Here is a 24,745-nt window from a genome sequence, read left to right as displayed (position 1 = left end):
ATCCTGTCACGTTGTAAAAACACACGCTAGCGCAACAGAGCTGGGATTTCGAATACGGCTGGGCTGAGCGGCCACATAAACAACGATTGACCTGTTGTTCATATAGGGGTGGGGTATTAAACCGGATAGGGACTCCTCGTAACCGATGCACTATGACCTCTGCTGGCTGATTGTTAATGCCTGCACAGAGGGGAAAGAGTGCGGATCAGGGTGTGTCTCTCCATACACAGGGCTGATTCGCATATATGCACTCGCCTAGTGTGGGTGACAAAATGCATACGGCTGCTGCCCATGTGTTGGAGGGGGTGTGGGTTAGCGTCATTCTCCTCAAATCAGAGCGGTGATCGGCATTAGTGGAGAGGAAGCGTTATCTGGCAATTAGATGTGAAAGTCGGGAGAAAAAGGGGAGAAAATGCATAAACAAAAAAAAAAACCAAACAAAATTGTTATGATTGGGGAAGGAAGGACCCAAGGATGCAGAGGAAGTTGGATAAAGGGTTTTATTTACTAAATAATAAACACAATATACAAGAAAATAAACAGAATAACACAAATAACAAAAAGGGGAAGCGCGAGGCGCGAACCCTGGTCGCTCACCTCCTGGCTGGGAGCTAACGCAGCCTGCCACAGCAGCGCTGAAAGCAAAACCGCTCCCAGCACTAAAGAGGTGAAGCGACCGGGTTCGCGAGGTGGAAAACCTCGCGCTGTTGGCCGGAGAAGGGGGAAAAAACACGGGCTTTTTACAAGCCCGGGTGTTACGGTCGGCAGCAAGGATTGCTGGAACGCAACCGCGTCATTACGCTACAAAACACAGCGGCGCTGTCACCAGCCAAGTTGGCTGGGAAGTGGCCGCTGTAATAGCGCTCCAGACGGCGGAACGCGACGCTGTCACCAGCGGTTTACGCTGGGAGGGGATCGCGTTCCTCTGGGCGCGTTAACAGGATCTCATGGTGGCGGCGGCACGGCGGCTCGACGGCTCGGCGGCAGCGGCCCGACGGCGACCTGAAGGCAGCGACCAGGCGGCGGCGGCGGCACGACAGCGGCGCCTCAAATGGCGGCAGCTTGGCGGCGGCGGCGGCCTGGTGGCGCCCCAATACCGGTGGCCCGGCGGCAGCGGCACAGCGGCGGCGGCACAGTGCGGCGGCACAATCTAGAGATAAAACAAAATAAAAAAACATAAAAGGGCACCGCAGTGCCAAACAAACTGAAAGAAAGAAAAAGGCCAACAAACGCAGAAGATGCGACGGCTGCAGCTCTGCGCCTATCCCTTAAATAGGGGAAGGCACAGGACACAGCTGCAGCGCATTCGCCCTAACGAGCTGGCCAGGTATTTCAGCCAGCTCGTTCACTGCTCTGTAAGGCCTGTGGCGTCAGGGAGAGATGGCACATTCCCCTGACGCCACAGAACCTAACAGTACCCCCTTCTTAAAGAGACCTCTCCTGAGGTCTCTAGCCGGCGGTCCCGTCCCCTCCAGTGGCTGAGAGCCACTGGGGGAGTGCCCCCCCAAAAAAAATTTTGGGAGAGAACGGGGTCCTCTGCTGGGTCCAGGAATGGTCGCATCTTACTGTTATGATTGGGGAAGGAAGGACCCAAGGATGCAGAGGAAGTTGGATAAAGGGTTTTATTTACTAAATAATAAACACAATATACAAGAAAATAAACAGAATAACACAAATAACAAAAAGGGGAAGCGCGAGGCGCGAACCCTGGTCGCTCACCTCCTGGCTGGGAGCTAACGCAGCCTGCCACAGCAGCGCTGAAAGCAAAACCGCTCCCAGCACTAAAGAGGTGAAGCGACCGGGTTCGCGAGGTGGAAAACCTCGCGCTGTTGGCCGGAGAAGGGGGAAAAAACACGGGCTTTTTACAAGCCCGGGTGTTACGGTCGGCAGCAAGGATTGCTGGAACGCAACCGCGTCATTACGCTACAAAACACAGCGGCGCTGTCACCAGCCAAGTTGGCTGGGAAGTGGCCGCTGTAATAGCGCTCCAGACGGCGGAACGCGACGCTGTCACCAGCGGTTTACGCTGGGAGGGGATCGCGTTCCTCTGGGCGCGTTAACAGGATCTCATGGTGGCGGCGGCACGGCGGCTCGACGGCTCGGCGGCAGCGGCCCGACGGCGACCTGAAGGCAGCGACCAGGCGGCGGCGGCGGCACGACAGCGGCGCCTCAAATGGCGGCAGCTTGGCGGCGGCGGCGGCCTGGTGGCGCCCCAATACCGGTGGCCCGGCGGCAGCGGCACAGCGGCGGCGGCACAGTGCGGCGGCACAATCTAGAGATAAAACAAAATAAAAAAACATCAAAGGGCACCGCAGTGCCAAACAAACTGAAAGAAAGAAAAAGGCCAACAAACGCAGAAGATGCGACGGCTGCAGCTCTGCGCCTATCCCTTAAATAGGGGAAGGCACAGGACACAGCTGCAGCGCATTCGCCCTAACGAGCTGGCCAGGTATTTCAGCCAGCTCGTTCACTGCTCTGTAAGGCCTGTGGCGTCAGGGAGAGATGGCACATTCCCCTGACGCCACAGAACCTAACAAAAATATATACAGTGTATCACAAAAGTGAGTACACCCCTCACATTTCTGCAGATATTTAAGTATATCTTTTCATGGGAAAACACTGACAAAATGACACTTTGACACAATGAAAAGTAGTCTGTGTGCAGCTTATATAACAGTGTACATTTATTCTTCCCTCAAAATAACTCAATATACAGCCATTAATGTCTAAACCACAGGCAACAAAAGTGAGTACACCCCTAAGAGACTACACCCCTAAATGTCCAAATTGAGCACTGCTTGTCATTTTCCCTCCAAAATGTCATGTGACTCGTTAGTGTTACTACGTCTCAGGTGTGCATAGGGAGCAGGTGTGTTCAATTTAGTAGTACAGCTCTCACACTCTCTCATACTGGTCACTGAAAGTTCCAACATGGCACCTCATGGCAAAGAACTCTCTGAGGATCTTAAAAGACGAATTGTTGTGCTACATGAAGGTGGCCAAGGCTACAAGAAGATTGCCAACACCCTGAAACTGAGCTGCAGCACAGTGGCCAAGATCATCCAGCGTTTTAAAAGAGCAGGGTCCACTCAGAACAGACCTCGCGTTGGTCGTCCAAAGAAGCTGAGTGCACGTGCTAAGCGTCACATCCAACTGCTGTCTTTGAAAGATAGGCGCAGGAGTGCTGTCAGCATTGCTGCAGAGATTGAAAAGGTGGGGGGTCAGCCTGTCAGTGCTCAGACCATACGCCGCACACTACATCAAATTGGTCTGCATGGCTGTCACCCCAGAAGGAAGCCTCTTCTGAAGTCTCTACACAAGAAAGCCCGCAAACAGTTTGCTGAAGACATGTCAACAAAGGACATGGATTACTGGAACCATGTCCTATGGTCTGATGAGACCAAGATTAATTTGTTTGGTTCAGATGGTCTCAAGCATGTGTGGCGGCAATCAGGTGAGGAGTACAAAGATAAGTGTGTCATGCCTACAGTCAAGCATGGTGGTGGGAATGCCATGGTTTGGGGCTGCATGAGTGCAGCAGGTGTTGGGGAGTTACATTTCATTGAGGGACTCATGAACTCCAATATGTACTGTGAAATACTGAAGCAGAGCATGATCCCATCCCTCCGGAAACTGGGTCGCAGGGCAGTGTTCCAGCATGATAATGACCCCAAACACACCTTTAAGACGACCACTGCTTTATTGAAGAGGCTGAGGGTAAAGGTGATGGACTGGCCAAGCATGTCTCCAGACCTAAACCCAATAGAACATCTTTGGGGCATCCTCAAGCGGAAGGTGGAGGAGCGCAAAGTCTCGAATATCCGCCAGCTCCGTGATGTCGTCATGGAGGAGTGGAAAAGCATTCCAGTGGCAACCTGTGAAGCTCTGGTAAACTCCATGCCCAGGAGAGTTAAGGCAGTTCTGGGAAATAATGGCGGCCACACAAAATATTGACACTTCAGGAACTTTCACTAAGGGGTGTACTCACTTTTGTTGCTGGTGGTTTAGACATTAATGGCTGTATATTGAGTTATTTTGAGGGAAGAATAAATTTACACTGTTATATAAGCTGCACACAGACTACTTTTCATTGTGTCAAAGTGTCATTTTGTCAGTGTTGTCCCATGAAAAGATATACTTAAATATCTGAAGAAATGTGAGGGGTGTACTCACTTTTGTGATACACTGTACATGTATATGTACATAAATGTATATAAGTTGTTGCCATGTGCTGGAGGAAATTTTAAGATGTGGTTCAACTCTCCCATATAAGTTGATGTTGCATGAGGTTGGCAAAACAATGGCATGGCAAATGCACATCTTAATCAAACTAAATGCCATCTAGCAAAATATTAATGTGTGTAGCTTTGTTTGTGGTAGTGTATGAATAAAAACATTTTAAATACCCAAATAATTTGTCCCTTGCAGCTTTAACCTCGTCCTGAAGTCTGGGCAGAACAACAATGATGACATCATACTTTTATTTAACCCCCGGACATATACTGTGGTGCTTAATGACAGATACAACGGGACATGGGGTTCAGAAATAAAGGTCCAGGAAAACCCATTTTCCCTTGGAGGATCATTTGATATATTTATAATGCTTAAACCAGATAACTTTGAGGTAAAGGGCTTGAATATATGAATTGTGTGCATCATTATTTTCAGTAAAGCGGTAAAGGTCTCATGAATTTTCCATTACTTTTTTAGATACTTGTGAATGGCATGTCTTACTGTAAGTTTAGCCTCCGCGGACCATTGGAAAAAGCGACTACACTTATCATCTCAAATGTCTTCATAAACTACTTTGGCACCTTTGAAGTAAGTCTTTTTTATATAAAGAAAGAGGAACAAACTGTGGATTAAATCGATATTTCTGAGCAATTATTTAAAAATACCAAAAAATGGGCTTACTAATAACAATCATTGTCTGGCTTTATTAAAAATAATTGAATGTTTATGCCTGGCATATCCATTAAAGTACAAAGGGTCAGAGTAACTAAAAATATTGAACTGGTTATGTTTAAGTTTTTTTGGCATGCAGTGGGGGGACAATGTAATGTTTTTATTTATTGCAAAATATATAATCAGCATAAAACTCAAAATAAAAAGTTAATAACTGAAAAAAATTACATGTATTTTAGAGTTACTTCGTATTTGGTATGACCAGATTATAACAGGTAAACAATGGCTACTCGTGTTAGCTTCAACAAGCTTTTGATGACTACATCAGATTCACTTAATGTCTTGAGCAAGTGCATAAATGGAAAGAATAAGAATTAAGGAAATCTGACCTTCTGTACAAAAAACTGCTTTTCATTACTAAAAAAAATAGTAATGGAAGTGCCAAATACAAAAAAATCTTAAAAGATTACACCATTTCTTTTGTTATGCTGATTTTATGACTTATTAAAGATAGATAGTAATTGGGAAACAAAAAGCCAAATGGTGTGTATTGTATTTTTGCGCACTATTCTTTGATATGACTGCTATACAAACCCTACAATGTTGTTTATATACACTGATCAGCCATAACATTAAAACCACCTCCTTGTTTCTACACTAACTGTCCATTTTATCAGCTCCACTTACCACTTTCATGATGTTCTTCAATGGTCAGGACCCCCACAGGACCACTACAGAGCATGTATTATTTAGGTGGTGGATCATTCTCAGCACAGCAGTGACACTGACATGGTGGTGGTGTGTTGTGCTGGTATGAGTGGATCAGACACAGCAGCGCTGCTGGAGTTTTTAAACACCTCACTGTCACTGCTGGACTCAGAATAGTCCACCAACCAAAAATATCAGCCAACAGTGCCCCATAGGCAGCGTCCTGTGACCACTGAGGAAGGTCTAGAAGATGACCCAACTCAAACAGCAGCAACAGATAAGTGATCATCTCTGACTTTGCATCTACAAGGTGGACCAACTAGGTAGGAGTGTCTTATTGAGTGGACAGTGAGTGGACACGTTTTTAAAATTTCCTGCAGCACTGCTGAGTCTGATCCACTCATACCAACACAACACACACTAACACACCACCACCATATCAGTGTCACTGCAGTGCTGAGAATGATCCACCACCCAAATAATACCTGCTCTGTGGTGGTCCTGACGAAGATCCTGTTGAAGAACAGGATGAAAGCAGACTAAATAAGTATGTAGAGAAACAGATGGACTGCAATATGTAGTAAGTAATAGCAAACTTACAGCTTACACTTACAGGTACAGCTGCCTGGTATGTACATACAATGATTTATTTATAAGGTTTTCAACACTTAAAAGACTTTTTAACACGGAGGATGCTGGGCGATAGTTCTTTCCAGGTGTAATTTTTCTATATGGCCACTGTTCCAAACGCAACTCATTAATGATGTCAAAAATGCACACATGCCGCGGGCTAAAAAAGTATGTAGAGAAACAGATGGACTACAGTCAGTAATTGTAGAACTACAAAGTGCTTCTACATGGTAAGTGGAGCTGATCAAATGGACAGTAAGTGTAGAAACAATGAGGTGGCTTTAATGTTATGGCTGATCAGTGTATACAAGTATGGTGTACATCTTTTTTTCCTTTACATTTACTTAGTAAAAAAATTACCCAGAAAGTCTCAAAAGAACCCAGACAAACATGTAAGAAACTGCAGTCCTTATTCTGGAAGAAGCCAGCCCCATTACATCTACCATAAAGCTAAGAAAGCATTCAACAGTTAGAGCAGAATGTCATGTCAAGGCAAATATGGTGGTGGTAGTGGGATGGTGGGGGATTCTTTGCTAAATTAATAAAAAAAATTTCTTCTTTTAACAGGTGAATGCAGTCATTCCAGCTCAAATTTAAGGACACTGATAATCTATAGAAGCCATGGCTAGATTTTCAAAACCTTTTTAAAATATTTTACTATTTGATTGTTATATCAAAATGTTAAGTTTGGACAACCATTTGACTGTACTGATTAAATCTTTTGTCACAGTTTTAGATAACCAAATCCCTTTTCTTCCATTTGATTAATTGTACGTTATTGTTCATGTTTTCTTCATGAACAACTTGATGTGTCTTTTCCATTCTTTTTACTCTGTTTTTGCCCCTCTTGAAGCCCCTGCTATTCAGGTGCAAAACTGATTCTTGTTGAATATTCTTTGAATAAAGCTGAACAAGATTACAACTATTTTATTGTTTACTTGAACAAAATCATTCCTGCACATTACATCATTTATTTATGTAAATATTTAATCATTGTAGTCTGGTAAAGATTAGTAAGGCACTATTTGGTTGAGAATATTATCAAGGTAATTTTTACAGTAAGTAATAGCAAACTTACAGCTTACACTTACAGGTACAGCTGCCTGGTATGTTCATTCAATGATTTTTTTATAAGGTTTACAACACTTAAAAGACTTTTTAACACAGAGGATGCTGGGCGATAGTTCTTTCCAGGTGTTATTTTTTCTTTCTCTATCTCCTTTTTTTTGCAAACATGTCTTAAGGTGTGCAACTGTATACAGGGTTGTCATTGTCATTGGCAATGTAAAATTATTATCTGAATTCAGTGGCGATTCTATATGGCCATCATATATTGCCTGCACAGAGATAATAAAAGAGTGCTCTCAGGGTGTGTCTCTCCATACACAACGCTGAGCTGCACTGCACTCGTCAAAGTGTAGGTAATGCTGCCCACGTGTCGGAGGGAGCATGATGCAATCGGGCAATTGGAGGCGCTAAAAGGGAGAAAAAGAGGAGAAAATGCATAAAGAAAATAAAAAAAAATGCACATATTAATATAAAGCAGAAGTGAACAACAAACATCATCAATTTTGCAGTTGATTTCACACATCTGGTATATTACCTTGCTATAGAGCATCACATTACAAATCCAACGATGTCAAGCAGTATCTGATCATTGTGGGCTGCAGCTGTGATAACACATCAAAATCAAAATTTCAGAGCAGGGGAAGCCAATGCTTTTAGTGCCTTAACCTACAGCCAAAATTACACACTCTGTAATAATGTACAACAATCATTCATCTGGGCAAACTTGTAGAAAACTTTTCTGTCGTTGACCACCAATCTGTGGATACATTAATTGTCTTTTTTTTTTTTGAAAGTGAGATGACTATGTGCACAAGTCAAACTGACTTGATTACACCAAGGCTTGCTCACCAAAGACCTTTAATTAACAGGGCCAAGAAGATTTTTGGAATGTCATCATACGTAATGACATTGCAACAATATTAGTTATGAAAAAACAGTACAGTAGGCAGTAGCTTTTATCTTATCAGGGCTTTCTTGTTTTAGTCAGCTTTTTGTTCTTTTTCTGATGAAACGAAGCGCACAGACCAAGCTGTAACTCATACAAATGTGACTCCCACAACCTGGCTACTCAGGCACTTGAGTTCAGTGGTTTGAGGAAATTTGCAACATTTGTAATTGTAATGCTGTTAAAAATAATGTTGTAACAAGAGGCGTGCTATTGCTGTTTACCTGCAGGCTGCTGATGTCCATTCCTGTGCTAGACCATCCAGGTCAGTGCAAGGCAACCTTAATTCTCCTACTATACCATTTACAGGCTTTGTACGACAAAAGTGCTGCTGCACTGAAATTAAATGATCAACATACACTGACACAACGTCTTAGTGGTCATAGTAATGTCTTTTCTACTGGTCCCACTGTTTTTGTTTGCACTCATCTGATACAACACGATATCTACTGTAGATGCCGCCTGGTCCACCGGTTAAACAGCCACCACACAGTCAAATCACGACCAAACAGTCGTCTTGAAGGCAGGATATGTTGCTCAAAAATATCACTGTACATTTTTGCCATCACAGAAGTGTAAATTACCTTTACCAAGAGCACTGACACATATCATGAGTGCCCCTGGCTTTTGTACTTGTGGCATTTTTATTCCTGTACTGGCAATGTATTTCATGCCAGATACTTCTGCCTCACATGCTTCATACCAATGTTATAGGGCAGAGGCATGACAGTCCTGTAGGTGGCCACTTTGGTGTATAACACACTCTCTAGCCTAGAGACAAGGTATTACTTGAATCAAATGAGAGATAATTTCATGTATCATCTTTGATGCTTAAGCCTAACCACAGTCACTTCTGAGTACTTTGCATGTAGGTGTGCCAGTGGATAGGATTGCTCTAGATCCCTTGGGACAGGCTTTATGAGACTTAATGAGTGTCTTTACTTTCATTTGTGTATGTGGGTGGCACACCTCAATAATGCCCATTACAACTCTTGTGCTTAGATGAAGCTATTTTGATGTTATTATTATTCTTTTAAACACGTCAGATGTTTGGTTATTATTCATCTTTCTTGCACGAGGCAAAAAATTAAATATTCAAGAAATGCAAATCTTACTGACATAAAATAATGAAAATAAAATATAAAATACTGAAGCATGCACACAAGGAACTCGCAGTCTATTATTGAAATCTTTCTGCTTTGATTATTTTTGTTTATTTGAATAAAGCTCATGGTTAAAACCAACCAAAAATTTATACATGCACTTTTCCCTACAGCTAAAACCCGACTTTATGCTTTTTAAAGTGTATGCAGACAATCAAGTACAAATATTTTACATTAATCAGTGTATTTACTATGACTTAGTACGGAAGCGTATTGCTGCCACACAGTTAAAAAAAAAATACCGTCAGTATGTCGTTATAACGAGAAAGGATGTCGTTATAACGAGAAAAGGATGTCGTTAAAACGAGAAAAGGATGTCGTTATAACGAGAAAAGTTCATTACCTCAAATGCTGCACAGCTGATGGAGAGTATCTGCTGATGGAGAGACAGTTTGCACACATGCATGATGCTGTAACTTGTGTAACCTTACAGCTTGTGGTGCCGATCAAGATTCTCCTTTAGGATCAACAATGTCTAAACTTGGTTTAATATTCAACATTTGTCTGACATTCGGCATTCCGATCTAAATAAGTGCTTCAAAAAACACATAAGACCTTCTTATTTGATGATTTCTTACACAAATGAAAATAGTCAACATACTACAAAAACAAGTTTATGTTCAATTTAAGATTACGTCTATTTATCTAAAGAAAGGTTATAATGAAACCGTTTATCCAGCTCCCACTTCATGTAACGAGTTAGGGACCGTCATAAAACTAACTGAGAAACGTAGGAAACATGCACTTATCCACACTAATAAATCCATTTAAATCTGGTATGATTTGATGAATTAATGTCAAACAGTTTTTACAAAAACACATCAATGTTTCTCACCTACTACAAAAACCTTATTTTTTGAAATAACATGGTATTTATTTTACATTACATTTAAATAAAGATAAATAAATCTGTAATAAATTTATATTTCAAATATACAAATTATATTTCCAAAAATACAAATCATACCAGATTTAAATGGATTTATTAGTGTGGATAAGTGCAGAGTAAATGTTTCCTACGTTTCTCAGTTAGTTTTATGACGGTCCCTAACTCGTTACATGAAGTGGGAGCTGGATAAACGGTTTCATTATAACCTTTCTTTAGATAAATAGACGTAATCTTAAATTGAACATAAACTTGTTTTTGTAGTATGTTGACTATTTTCATTTGTGTAAGAAATCATCAAATAAGAAGGTCTTAGGTGTTTTTTGAAGCACTTATTTAGATCGGAATGCCGAATGTCAGACAAATGTTGAATATTAAACCAAGTTTAGATCCTAAAGGAGAATCTTGATCGGCACCACAAGCTGTAAGGTTACACAAGTTACAGCATCATGCATGTGTGCAAACTGTCTCTCCATCAGCAGATACGCTCCATCAGCTGTGCAGCATTTGAGGTAATGAACTTTTCTCGTTATAACGACATCCTTTTCTCGTTTTAACGACATCCTTTTCTCGTTATAACGACATCCTTTTCTCGTTATAACGACATCCTTTCTCGTTATAACGACATACTGACGGTATTTTTTTTTTAACTGTGTGGCAGCAATACGCTTCCGTAGTGTCTGATATTGCTACACACCATACTAAAAAAATCAGGGGAGCTGAAGTTTGAACGTGCTTACAAAGATCACAGACAGTTGATGAGGTTGATAGCGACCCCTCGAACTGTTTTGAATCCCAAGCTTCCCAAGCTGCTATTTAATGCACAGATCACTTTACATTCTATACATATATACTATTTGTGCAATACTAATGTTAATAATATTAATAATAATAACTACCTGTTTCTACTGTGATAAGATACCGGTTACACTCTGCACTAATTTAACCACGTGTATATGTCCATATTGTTTTAAATCACCATGTGAGTACTCATATTTATTGTAATTTTAGCTTATTTTGTGCTGTATTTTGTGCTTATTTTATTATTGCTGCTGGTCTCACTGAGAGCTACCAAAGTTTTGTTGTATAACTACAATGACAATAAAGTCTATCTACCTATCTATGTCAATTACATGTAAATGACCCTTATGCAAATTAGACGATGACGTCATTTAGCAACTTCTAGCAACTTTTAGGAAAGCCAATAGCTACTTTCCTTACTGAGGAGTTGGCAACACTGTGAGAGGAGACAGAAAGTGTGTGTGGGAAATGGGGAGAGTAACAAAGTTTTGTGGAAAAAATCACCCTGACAATGCTGTGGCAAATCACATCATAAACCTTATTAATGACAATGTCATGTCTCACATTTTAAAATGCAGGCGAATGCAAATCTCATGGACAGGTTTTTAGTGAGACAAAGTTCCAGTGAGTCTCAGGCAAGTTTTAGTGGCGCAAAGAGACAGAAAAAAGTAACTTTTTACCTGACACTTTTATGGAAAGTGATTCTCCTTCTAAACAATAATACATCTCTTCCTTTTCACTTTACTGAGGAGAATTGATGGCCTAAATGAAAGTGGTGAGAAAGGAGAAGTAATTGTCATCTGTTGATTATGTTTAATGTTTTTTGTATATTATACAGATTAAATGCTATATAATGCATACGGTTTGGGGGTCTGAAACTAATGATTCCAGTATACAATAATTCCTATGGGAAAAATTTATTCGGTTTTCAACCAAAACGGTTTTCAGCTCAAACGGGAAGTGAGTTCAAGAACCGAGGTTCCCCTGTATATGTTAAGACATAACCTTGGACAATTTAAAGATGCCTTTAACCAAAGCAACTTACAGGTAAATCCAATTACAGAGCAAGTAATTGGGATAACTGGGATCAGTTAAGATGTTTAAAACATCATATTTAATCGTTGTTAATTAAGAAACAATGATAAATAAAACCATTAAGAATTAAGATGTTGATGGAAAATGTAGATTTCTTATCTTATTAAGAGCTTAATAATGTTGTAATTCTATGCAAATTAGATATAATACAGCTTTGCTTCAATTTAATTAGGAATGATTCTTGTTCTGTGATTTGAATTGAAAACTTGGTTTTGGCTGTATTGATTGAACTGTACAAAAACACACCAATAAATCCCATTAAAATGCTGTGGCAGGACCTTAAAGAGAGATGAGCAGAACAAATGCTCTCAAACGTCAGTAACTTAAAGCCAGTTTGTAAAAAAAATGTTGGGCCATCCGTTTCACCAGTGGCTGTTTAGTTTCCCAGATGTACAGTTCCCGGCAATCCTCCCGGCACCTATACGGTTTGCTCCTGTTAGCCCCTGAAAATGCAAATAAAATAACAATGCAGTGTTCCTTACATTTTGACTTTTATTTGATTGCAGACAGGATGAACCTGAGATATTTCATGTTTTATCTGCTTTAGGTGTAGTAATGAGGTGAAAAAACTAAATAATAATGTGATTCTAAAGAGGTGATGTCAACAGGTGATTGTAATCATGTTTTGGTACAACAGCAGCATCCAGGAAACGCTAAGTCTTTGATAAGCAAAGATGATCAAAGGATCTCCAGTTTGTCAATAAATGCGTGAGAAAATTATTTTTTAATTATTTATTAAGTGTTTAACAACGATGTACCTCAAAGAAAGATTGGAAGGGATTTGCATATTCCTCCATCTACAGTGCATAATATCATTAAACCATTCAAGGAATCGGGAGGAATTTCAGTGCGTAAAGGCCAAGGTAAACTTAAGCTGCATGCCTGTGATCTTCGATCTCTCAGACAGCACTGCATCAAGAACCGCCACTCAACAATAGCTGACATAACCATATGGGCAAGGGATGGCAAACTTTGGCAAACCTTAGTTAAGCACTACAATACAGAGTTACATGCACAAATGCAAAAACGAAGCCTTATGTTAACCATGTCCAGAAGCAGTGCAACTGCTCTGAGCTCAGAGGCTTCTAGGATGGAAACGTGGAATTGTGGAAACGTGTATTGTGGTCAGATGAATCAGCATTCCAGTTCTTTTTTGGATGCCGTGACGCAGTGTGCTCTGGGCCAAAGACAAAAAGGACCATCTAGACTGTTATCAGCAACAAGTCCAAAAGCCAGGGTCTGTCATGGTATGGGCTGTGTCATTGCTCTTGGCAAAGGTTGTTTACACTTCTGTGATGCAGCATTGCAGAAAAGTACATTGAAATCTTCAGGACGTCATCTTTTCCAGGGATGTCCATGCATTTTTTAACACGACAATGCAAAACCACATGCTGCACACATTACAAAGGCATGGCTGCAGAAGAAGAGAGTACGTGTACTGGACTGGCCTGTCTACAGTTCTGACCTGTCCCCAATAGAGAATGTGTGGAGAATTTTGAAACGAAAAATGCGACAACGACGACCCCGTACTGTTGCACATCTTAAGACGTGTTTGAGGAAGATTGGGGCAAAATAAAAGCTGAAACGCTAAATCACTTGGTCTCCTCTGTGCCAAAACGTCACAAAAAGTGTGGTGAAAAGGAATGGCAACATTACAAAGTGGTAAATGCTTTACTGTCCCAACTTTTTTTGGAATGTGTTGCGTTGTTTTTAAGTATTTAATTAAAAAGCATATGCTGCTAATCAGTGATGGCTTAGTTACCTTTAAAAAGTAACTTGGTTACTTTATTGATTACTTGATTTTAAAAGTAACTTAGTTAGATTACAAGTTACTTTATTAGTTACATTCAGCAGCTGCCGTAATGCAACTGGAGCTGCGTAGGCGATTGAAGCGGAATAAGAAACAAGAAAGACGTGGAAAACTAAGTCCTCTGTTTACAAGTGTAAGTAAGATAAATAAAATAAAATTTTTAGAGACAAATAAATAACAAAAACACGATAAATATCCAAAATTTTGGCGAGTGGGGTTTGTAATGAGTCTGTAACTATGGTGATATTACGTCATCACGTCCCCACGTGTAGTACGTAGCGGTGTTGTGTGCATACTGCACACTTCTGTACTGAAAGTATGTACTTCTTTACCGGCCGAGTAGTGCATACTTCCTCCAATCTAGTGCATACTCTGTAAGTATGCGATTCCTGACGCAGCTCGTGACTTAATTGTCGCATAGGCCAGACGTCACTCTCCGAGACGCAAAAATAGTAACGCACAGTAATTTGGATAAGTAACTTTAATCTGATTACTGGATTGGAAATAGTAACACGTTACATTACTTGTTACTGAAAAATGTGGTCAGATTAGAGTAACGCGTTACTGACATCAGTGCTGCTAATTTAGTTTGAGTAATTAACTACTTTTTTAATCTTTATAATTTCTTACAAACCCCATGGTAAGACAATTTGTAAAACACAAAAAGAAGAATCTGTGATTTGTTAATACTCGTAAATACTATTGAATGTTTATTTAACTGATGCACCATATATTTTTATTAGGAGACAGATCTGAACTGCAGACAGGTCAGTCAAGCACACATACTGATTCAACATTATGTTAATACTTGAATGGCGGAAACCATTTATTCACAAAACATACTTCATATGTGTAAGATGATTTACAGGACAGACTCAACCTGTTTGCCATCATGTTCAACACACAAAAAGCAGCGAGCAACAGTAACATTTAAAGCCTGGACACACATTTAGCTGGGAAGAGTCTGAAAGGTACTTTGGCAGATTACTCAACATCTGTTTTCCTGAAAACAAGTTGAAAGAAGGACTCATCTGACAACAGGACATGTGTCCACTGTTTTCTGACCATCTATGGTAAGACTAGTAATTTGATGGATTTTTTTTTTTTTACACCCAATCATGATTCTCTCACCTGTTACCAATACACTTGCTTATTGTGGAACACTCTAAATGAAATATTCAACAAACGCTTCACTGATTATTTCGACTCAACTTTTCTGGTGTCAAGAGCATTACATTCTAAATGTGTTTCTATTTACCAAATACAATAAAGTTGATCAAGGAAAGCACTGAAAACTAAAAACACTAGAAAATCTTCCAGTTCTACTTTTGTCAGTTAAATGAAGATTCAAAAGAACTAACAAATGACACATTCTTTTTTCACTGCATTTTACACAATGTTCAAACTTTTTTATGAATTAGGTTTGTACATTACATGTCCTGTTACGTTAGTCGTTCTAACCTTAGAGCATGTGCAAATAAATCTAATTACAGTGAAATGGCAGCCAGTTGCCTGGAGAATAAATTAGGGTGGATCACATCAAACATGTCACAAAGAAACCTCATTTTAGCCTTAAATCATCATTAATTTTAATCAGATGACTATAAATGACTAAGAAACAATGGGAAAGCTGTAGAGGACGCAGAATCTACTTTGTTCTGAGAAAGACTTATTTGTGTGCTTCTAGACAAACACTTAAAGAAAAGGTAAAATGAATTTATTGCTTTTATTAAAAATGCTACTTCTAATGTCACTACTATACTTGCTACTAGTAGTCATACATCAAAAGTTAGTGTGATTATTATTGCTAATATTACATCAACAGCTACTACTACTGATACTGCTAAAACAGTGTACTAAAGCTTCAGCATGATTAATTCTGTAAAAAACTTTGATTAAGCTATGTATTTTTATAAATATCAAATGTAATATAAACATAAACATTAGAGTAACTATATACATAACAACCTTTTGGCAACCATGTAAATTTCATGGAACCCAAAGTTATTGAGATGGCAGCTCTTGGAAGGACCCTGCATCCTGGCATGCTGTATGACTGCCGCAGTGATTCATTTATTCCAGGTAAACCTGCCATGATGTTCCCAATTTCACTTGCTGGAGATCTTTTTCAAGTTTTTTGATATAATATAATTTAATAAGACAGTGACGACCTATTCTACTACATTGTTTTATTCTTTAATTTAATGTTGGTAAAGTCTTACTGTGTGATTTATCAGTTGTATTTTACTTTTTTATGTATGTTTCACAAATATCACACTAAATAGCATTCAGAATTATCTGTGCATACAAAGACACTACTGCATTTGTGAAGGCTTTACAAACATTAACAAGTGCAAAATTAATACGTGCTAATCAGTTAATAATTGATAGGAACATAGGCTTAATTAAAGATTATTTGCTTTACAAAACATGCAAATCTCATATTTTATAACAGATTAAATACATTTTAATGTTAAATAAAAGTTCAATCAAAATGTAGATAATTTCTTTTTTATTTTTGTTATATATTACATGTATAATTGAAGATTTTAGATCATTAAGTAAAAAGCACATTTGGTAAAATATAATTACATTTACTTAAGGGACAAATTAACCCAACACAATCATCTTTGTAAAAAAAAATTAAAAGAACCAGCAAATTAATAGCTGAGACCAGGACCTTAGCAGGGATGACAACAAAAAATAACATCATGCTTTCATATTAGTTTTTGCTGTTTTGTACCTGCACATATTCTTCAAGAAATGTACTAATTTTAAACTGTGTGTGATTGCAGCTAAAGTGACATGTTAACAAAAATACAATACTAATACTGGCTAGGACCACATTTACTCTTGGAACATGATTCATAGACTGTTGGAACTATTTATTGGCAGTGTTGGCCTCATGTTAACATACCGGCATCATGTAAGTGCTGCAGATTTTACCACATCTTAAGGGTGGCACGGTGACAAGTGGGTAGCACTGTTGCCTCGCAGCAAGAATGTCCTGAGTTCGATCCCCAGGTGGGCCGGTCCGGGTCCTTTCTGTGTGGAGTTTGCATGTTCTCCCCAAGTCTGCATGGGTTTACTCCGGGTGCTCCGGTTTCCTCCCATAGTCCAAAGATATGCAAGTGAAGTGAATTGGAGATGCATGGTGCCTACCGTTTCTGTCGTGGATGTAACCGAAGGGTGTAAAACATGAAGTTAAAAAATCCAAATAAATAAGCAAACAAACAAACCACATCTTAAAAGTGCTTTGTTTGATTGATCCATTAAACTTATTGTCATAGACATGAAATCAGCGTAAGATGATGTGTGTATTGTGACACTGTGCATTATAACAAGTGAAAGTATAAAAAATGGTCATATAGGGAACAATGCTCGATTCATATTAGAGGAAGCAATGTGTCCCTAAAAAATGTTTTCCAAGTCATTACACCACAATCACAGGTCTAGACCTTGGACACAAAGCAGATTGTATTCATCGACTGATGCTGTTTTTTTCAGATTCTGACCTGCGTGACAGCTGAAATTGAGATGAATTAGACCAGCATTCTCAACTAAGCCTTTCTAGTATAATCAATCTTCCTGTAGTTTAAGTTACTTAAATCTTTCTCACTATTCTAACATTTGTCATGTCATGACAGTGACCATAATGAAATCAGTTGGAGATTAAATCTGTTAAATGTAAACATATGTTCTAGAGACATGGTACATAGTTTGATTGTATATTCCAAACTGTGTTTTTTTAGGTGTTACTCTATGGGATAAAGCATCATAAGATAAAGATCTGGATGAGCATCGACAGCCTAAGACTGATCTAAAATTCCTTGCTTCTGACGTGAGAAGGCCAGCCTGATGGATGTGAGCACCTCCCTGGCCAGCTTCCTGGTTTGATTGAAGTTGGTGGCTCAGCCAGATTTATGGATAACAAAAAGTCTTCAGCACGTCAGTCCCGGGTTACTATGTACTATGGTCAGACTACGAAATTCGCACAACTTACCATGACCCAGCTGGGCAAAGTTACTTACCCTGCAGTGTTTGATGACCAGACGGCAACTCATGTTGTTACAGCTGTACTGTATGGAGGTCAAGCTTTCATGATATTTGATCTAACAGCTGCATCGATTGAAAACAGACAACAAATTGAAGAACGTAATGGTCAAAAAGATTCCATCATTTTCTGTTGGGGGAAGTGGAGCATTAAAGATGACAGATCATGAAAAACAAATGGCTAATAGTATAAACTGCACTTTTTATGGTGATTATGAGATTGACACAAATCCCACCACGTACATGGAAGCACTGCAGCTGTACCAGAAATTACCTTCTATTTTAAAGCAAAAAGAAAACGATGCTGTACCAATAAAAGTGTGGCTCTATCCTCGTTTGGATAATAAAGCAGCTAGGCTGGAGAGAGAAATTGGTGATACACTGATCTCTAAATCAGAAGCTTTAATAGAGAAGATTGGAGAGGCAGATGTAATGTGCAATTACTTAATTGCAAATGCAACAGCCAATGATTACACAGATGTGAGACAAAGACTGAAGACATTTCAGGAATCACTTAGGCTCTACAAGGGAATGTTTCTAAAAGCTCTCTGCAAGCTTCTTCCTGTGATTCGGGGAGGAAAGGAGACAGAACAGGCTCTAGCAAACCTCCTAACCATCCATGACAAGTCACCGTTTACAGAAAACACAGTCAGTACATGGTTAGAGAACAGTCAGAGTGAACTAATTCTGCTAAATACCTATAGCCAGCAACTGAGTGACATTCAAATTATGAAATCGTCAAGCTCTTTGACCAACGCTCTTATTGATCCTACTGTTGACACTGTGCTATGCTTTACTTTTACTTCTCTAAAGAACGCAGATCCATATCTGTCCACAGTGAATGAATTCCTGAAACCGGATGAGTTTGAAAAAATTTTCTCCAATTCCAAAGTCTAGTGCTGATGACATTCAGTTCTGGTTCAGCAATTATGACACAGATGGCGATAGTGAAGAGGTAGGAGTGTGATTGATTGAGTGTGTGGACAGGTGTCTTTTTTACAGGTTACGAGTTCAAACAGGTGCAATTAATACAGGTAATGAGTGCAGAATAGGAGGGCTTCTTAAAGAAAAACTATCAGGTCTGTGAGAGCCAGAATTCTTGCTGGTTGGTAGGTGATCAAATACTTATTTTATGCAATAAAATGCAAATTAATTATTTAAAAATCATACAATGTGATTATCTGGATTTTTAGATTCTGTCTCTCACAGTTGAAGTGTCCCTACGATAAAAATTACAGGCCTCATTCTTTGTAGGTGGGAAAACTTGCAAAATCTGCAGTGTATCAAATACTTATTTTCCTCACTATATATATTATTGTGTATTCTGACACCTTTTGTCAGAACTAGCATTAACTAGGCAAGTCAAGAATTGTTGTTCCACAACAAAATACATTTTGTTTTATACTTAGGTATGAGATTACACAGTGACTGAAAAGTTATGTATGCATTCCAAATTACCACAGTACTTGCAGGGGCAACTAAATCGGTCTTAATATCTGACTTACCTGAGCAGTCAGATATACCAGCATTTGTTACTCTTGATAATTTGTTGCAGTAGACTCTTAAGGCATTGGGACTTGCACCTGAAATATATTAGGCAGCAAGTGAACATTTTATCTTCAAAGTTGATGTGTTAGAAGCAGGAAAAATGGGCGAGTGTAAATTGTGATGACTAGACGACTGGACCAAAGCATCTCTAAAACTGCAGCTCTTGTTAGGTGTTGCCGGTCTGTAGTGGTAAGCATCTATCAAAAGTGGTCCAAGGAGGGAACAGTGGTAAACCAGTGACAGGGCATTTGTTACACTTGATAATTTGGTGCAGTACACTCTTACGGCATTTGGACTTGCACCTGACACATTTCAGAAACTGATCAATACAATCATAGGTGATGTGTCTAATTTGGTGCCTACACCACAAGGTCATCAATCATTGATTGTTTGTAGTCAAATATCAACAAACTGAGCCATATTTGTCTTAGAAACTTTCAAATAGCCTATATAGAAGCAGAGACAGAAAATGAATTATAAAATCCAGATAATGTTGCACAACATTTCGTGTGTGAGTTTGTTTCTTGTCATGGTGTAATAAAACATGCAAACAAGTTAATAATTTGAGGAACTTGTATAACTTGCAGTTTATCACAAAAATGTAAAATGTATAACCAAGTTAAGTTGCTTTAAGCTTGAATATGTTTGGTGATTTATGTGTGAGATTATTTTTTGTTGCCATGGTGTAATAAAACATGCAAACAAGGTAAGAAATTGTGGAACTTGTATAATTTGCAGTTTATTACTGAAAACTAAATTGTATAATCGTGTTAAGTTGCTTTAAGCTTGAATATTTTTGTGGATTTGAATAAAGCTCAGGGCTAAAACCAACAAAAAATTATACCTGTACTTTTCCCTACAGCTAACACTCAACTATGCGGACAATCAAGTACAAATATTTTACATTAATCAGTGTGTTTACTATGACTTGTATGCTCAAGTGACTTAAAAATCCACTCATGAGAAATACAAGTGGACCCTTGTAATTTTTTTTAATTTTTCTTCAGAGAAATGCACATGATTATTATTATTATTATTTTTTTTTTTTTTTTTTGAAGGTTCTGACTTTGAATTGAGGTAGCATCTTAACAATGAACTAGAGTTTTATTACATAACCAACATGTCTGTGTAAGCATAAAAAGCCACCACATAACACCACAATTAGAAAAAGATGACTAATAAAAAGCCCATGTTTTCCAGAAACTATGTGGCAGCTTGATTTAGCTTTGCAAAATTGCATCTGAACAATTTTAACTAATCTTTTTAACTAATGAGACCAAGGAAGATATGTTTGGTCATCTGCACAGTGCCATGACAACGAAACACAGCCTTAAACATATCATATCAACAGTCGAGCATGGTGATAAATGGGTGATAATTCTGGCTTGATTTCCCATGCACCACATGACCTGAAAAAAAAAGTCAAACTCCACTTTATATAAGTATATTATTGAGACAAATGTGAGGCCATCTGTCCAGCAGCATAAGCTGTTTTTGTGCAAATTTTGTGCAAAAGTACATTGATTCCAAACACACCAATCCTACTAAGATGCTGAACAATTTTTCCAACATGTTCAAATATAAAAATACTACTCAAACTTACAATACCCAAACAGTTAATTAATAATAAATATATAATAAATATATGAATACAAAAGGACAGAACAGGTGATGGTTAACATTCCAAATTTAAGCACACTGATGGTCCCTAGAAGTTAAGAGCTTATTCGTTTAGTCCCTGTTATGCTGATCATAAATACACTATATTGCCAAAAGTATTCGCTCGTCTGCCTTCACACGCATATGAACTTGATTCATTCTTAATCCATAGTGTTTAATATGATGTCGGCCCACCCTTTGCAGCTATAACAGCTTCAACTCTTCTGGGAAGGCTTTCCACAAGGTTTAGGAGTGTGTTTATGGGAATTTTTGACCATTCTTCAAGAAGCGCATTTGTGAGGTCAGACACTGCTGTTGGACAAGAAGGCCTGGCTCGCAGTCTCCGCTCTAATTAATCCCAGAGGTGTTCTATTGGGTTGAGTTCAGGACTCAAGTTCTTCCAGTCAAGGCGAGTCAAGTTCTTCCACACCAAACTCGCTCATCCACGTCTTTATGGACATTGCTTTGTGCACTGGTGCACAGTCATGTTGGAACAGGAAGGGGCCATCCCATAACTGTTCCCACAAATTTGGGAGCAAGAAATTGTCCAAAATCTGTTGTCCCGTTCTCCTGGCAACCGCCAAACCCAGACTCGTAAGTCGGATTGACAAATAGAGAAGCGAGATTCGTCACTCCAGAGAAATAGAGTCCAGATCTAGAGTCCATTGGTGGCGTGCTTTACACCACTGAATCCGATGCTTTGCATCGTGCTTGGTGATGTAAGGCTTGAATGCAGCTGCTTGGCCATGGATACCCATTCCATGAAGCTCTCTACACACTGTTCTTGAGCTAATCTGAAATAAAGTTTGGAGGTCTGTAGCGATTGACTCTGCAGAAAGTTGGCGACCTCTGCACACTTCTGCTGACCCCGGTTCTTGATGCAGTGCCGCCTGAGGGATCGAAGATCACAAACGTTCAGCTTAAGCTTGCGCCCTTGACCTTTATGCATTGAAATTCCTCCTGATTCCTTGAATTGTTTAATGATATTATGCACTGTAGAGGGAGAAATATGCAAATCCCTTCCAATCTTTCTTTGAGGTACATTGTTTGTAAACATTTCAATCATTTTCTCACACATTTGTTGACAAACTGGAGATCCTCTGATCATCTTTGCTCTTGCTGCTTTTCTACCAAACCATGATTACAATCACCTGTTGACATCACCTGTTTGGAATCACGTCATTATGTAGTTCTTTCACCTCATTACTAGCCCTAAATTGCCCCGTCCTAACAAAACATGAAATATCTTGTGTTCAAAATGTCTGCAATCAAATAAAAGTCTAAACTTTTTCTGATTTGGGGTTGTAGTTCTGTGACCTAAATGGAAAGTTACATTTTGGTTATATTGATTAAATTATTTGTTACTTTGTAACAGAAATTGTGTTCTGCACCAGTACTGTAGATTTTGTACAAGTGCACTTGCATTTTGCAGGGCTTCTTCTCAGCAAATATACTGGAGTGGAAGATCTGAGTAGCAAGATTTCTTTAAGATCTTATGATGTTTAAACAAATGGTGGAGAATCCAGGCAATTCAGTTTAGGTAAGAAACCATTAGAAGGTACTTTGGCAAAGAGAACTGAACATCTGTTTTTTTGAAAACAAGTTGAACTGTGGAACTGTGTTTATCGGAACATCTGAAATCACCTTGAGCCCAGAGGACTTTTGCATAGAATTGATAAATGGCTTCTTCTTTGTGTAACAGTTTCAGGTTGGGTTTCCTAATGCCGCGGTTTAGTGATATTGGATTTCTGAAGTACTCTTTGAGAGCTCAAAGGTCACTCATATTCAACAGATTGAGATCTCTCCAGATTCACTAAATCTTTTCACAATACTATGAACAGTAGTTGATGAAAGATTCCCCCAACTGTTACCAATACACTTGCTTACTGAGGAACTTTCTAACAGTGTTGCCAACTCCTTAGTAAGGAAAGTAGCTATTGGCTGTCCTAAAAGTCGCGAGAAGACGCTAAATGACGTCATCGCCTTTGCATAACGTCCATTCCCATGAAATTGACGCTGTAGAAGAGAGGAATAACATCGTGGGAGAGACAAAAAAGTGGGTAAAAAAACACCCTAAATATGTTTAGAACTACAAATGAACATTCTTCGGTTGATTCGTGGTTTGTTTTTGTTTTTTGCCAGATTGCGACAGTAATCTTCAGCCAAAATGCATGAAAAAATGCCCAAAACACAGGATAAGCAGATGATGTTTAGCATTCACAAATAATAAACCAGTTAAACCATCATGATGTACAAATTAATATCTTAAAATGTACAGATTAGTAATTATACATTATAAAGGACAAATTATTTTTGCTTGCGTGTCTTTGAAGTAGCCTAGCAAGTTTGTAAAATGCATTATTTATGATAGGACACACAACCCTTAAATAAAAATAAACTTGCAAGCAATGAAAGTTTAACCTCGCGTACATGTGAGATGAAATACTTGCTTACCTTCATATTCAACTCAAATCACTTGTCTTATCATATGAATCACTTTATTGATGGGCATGGCAACAGTGTCTTGGACTGGAAAGAATAACCTGTCAATCAAACTTTTGACAACGGGTTGGATGTGATGGGAGAAGGTAGACCTATTTATATTCCACCTGCTTTAGAAAGCAATAGTTTTTTATTTACGTTTGAAGCCGCCAAAATGATTACAAACCAGCCCAAAATTTGTCCACCTGCCAAAGTGTTTTTCCCTGCCAATTTCCAACAAAATCCGCCCATTTTGGTGGAAAACCGCCCAATCTGGCAACACTGACTGTGATACTGACCGCCCGTGAGTGCTTTGGGACGGCGGAGGGGCTCACGGCAGGACCCGCTGCTCACTGAGGACAGTAACTGCAGAACAATATGTGTTTTCACGTTCGAATCTCCAAAAGTCTCCAATAACACCAGAAAAAGTCGCTAGATTTGTCGCTAGTCGCTTAAAAAAAAAAAAGTCGCTAGATTTGTCGCTAGTCGCTTAAAAAAAAAAAAGTCGCTAGTTGGGGTCTGAAAACTCGCTAAATATAGCGAAAAAGTTGCTAACTTGGCAACACTGCTTTCTAAATGAAACTCTTCACTCTTATTTTGACTAAATTTTTCTGGAATTAAAAGCATTAAATTCTAAGTATACTTGTATTTATAAAATATAATAACGTTGATCAGTGAATCTTCAAATCTTTTTATTCTGCTTTTGTCAGTTAAATAAAGATTTAAAAGAACTAACGAATGACACATTCTTTTTTCCCCACTTCATTTTACACAATGTTCAAACTTTTTTGTTAAATAGGTTTGTAGATTGCATGTCTTGTTTATTTTATATGTTGCTCACATTTAACCTAAGAGCATATGCAAATAAATCTAATTACAGTGAATTGGCAGCCAGTTGCCTGGAGAAAAAAAATTGGGTGGATCAGACACCTCTTTTTTGCCTTAAATCGTCATGAATACTAATCTGGTGACTATATATGACTGAGAAATAA

At 39.0% G+C, this 24,745-nt stretch overlaps 1 protein-coding gene across 1 annotated transcript; it reads left to right on the top strand.

The window, feature by feature from the left end:
* The first annotated feature begins 16,003 nt into the window (after positions 1-16,003).
* On the top strand, positions 16,004-18,962 carry LOC134329575 (stonustoxin subunit beta-like). The gene is given in 5 exon segments (XM_063010858.1): positions 16,004-16,094; positions 17,765-17,851; positions 17,854-17,898; positions 17,901-18,162; positions 18,164-18,962. Coding segments are annotated over 5 exon segments (1,284 nt in total).
* Positions 18,963-24,745: the final 5,783 nt, after the last annotated feature.

The sequence above is a fragment of the Trichomycterus rosablanca genome, chromosome 15, assembly GCF_030014385.1.
Source record: "Trichomycterus rosablanca isolate fTriRos1 chromosome 15, fTriRos1.hap1, whole genome shotgun sequence".
Classification (NCBI taxonomy): Eukaryota; Metazoa; Chordata; class Actinopteri; order Siluriformes; family Trichomycteridae; genus Trichomycterus; species Trichomycterus rosablanca.
This window is presented reverse-complemented; position numbering and strand designations above follow the sequence as displayed.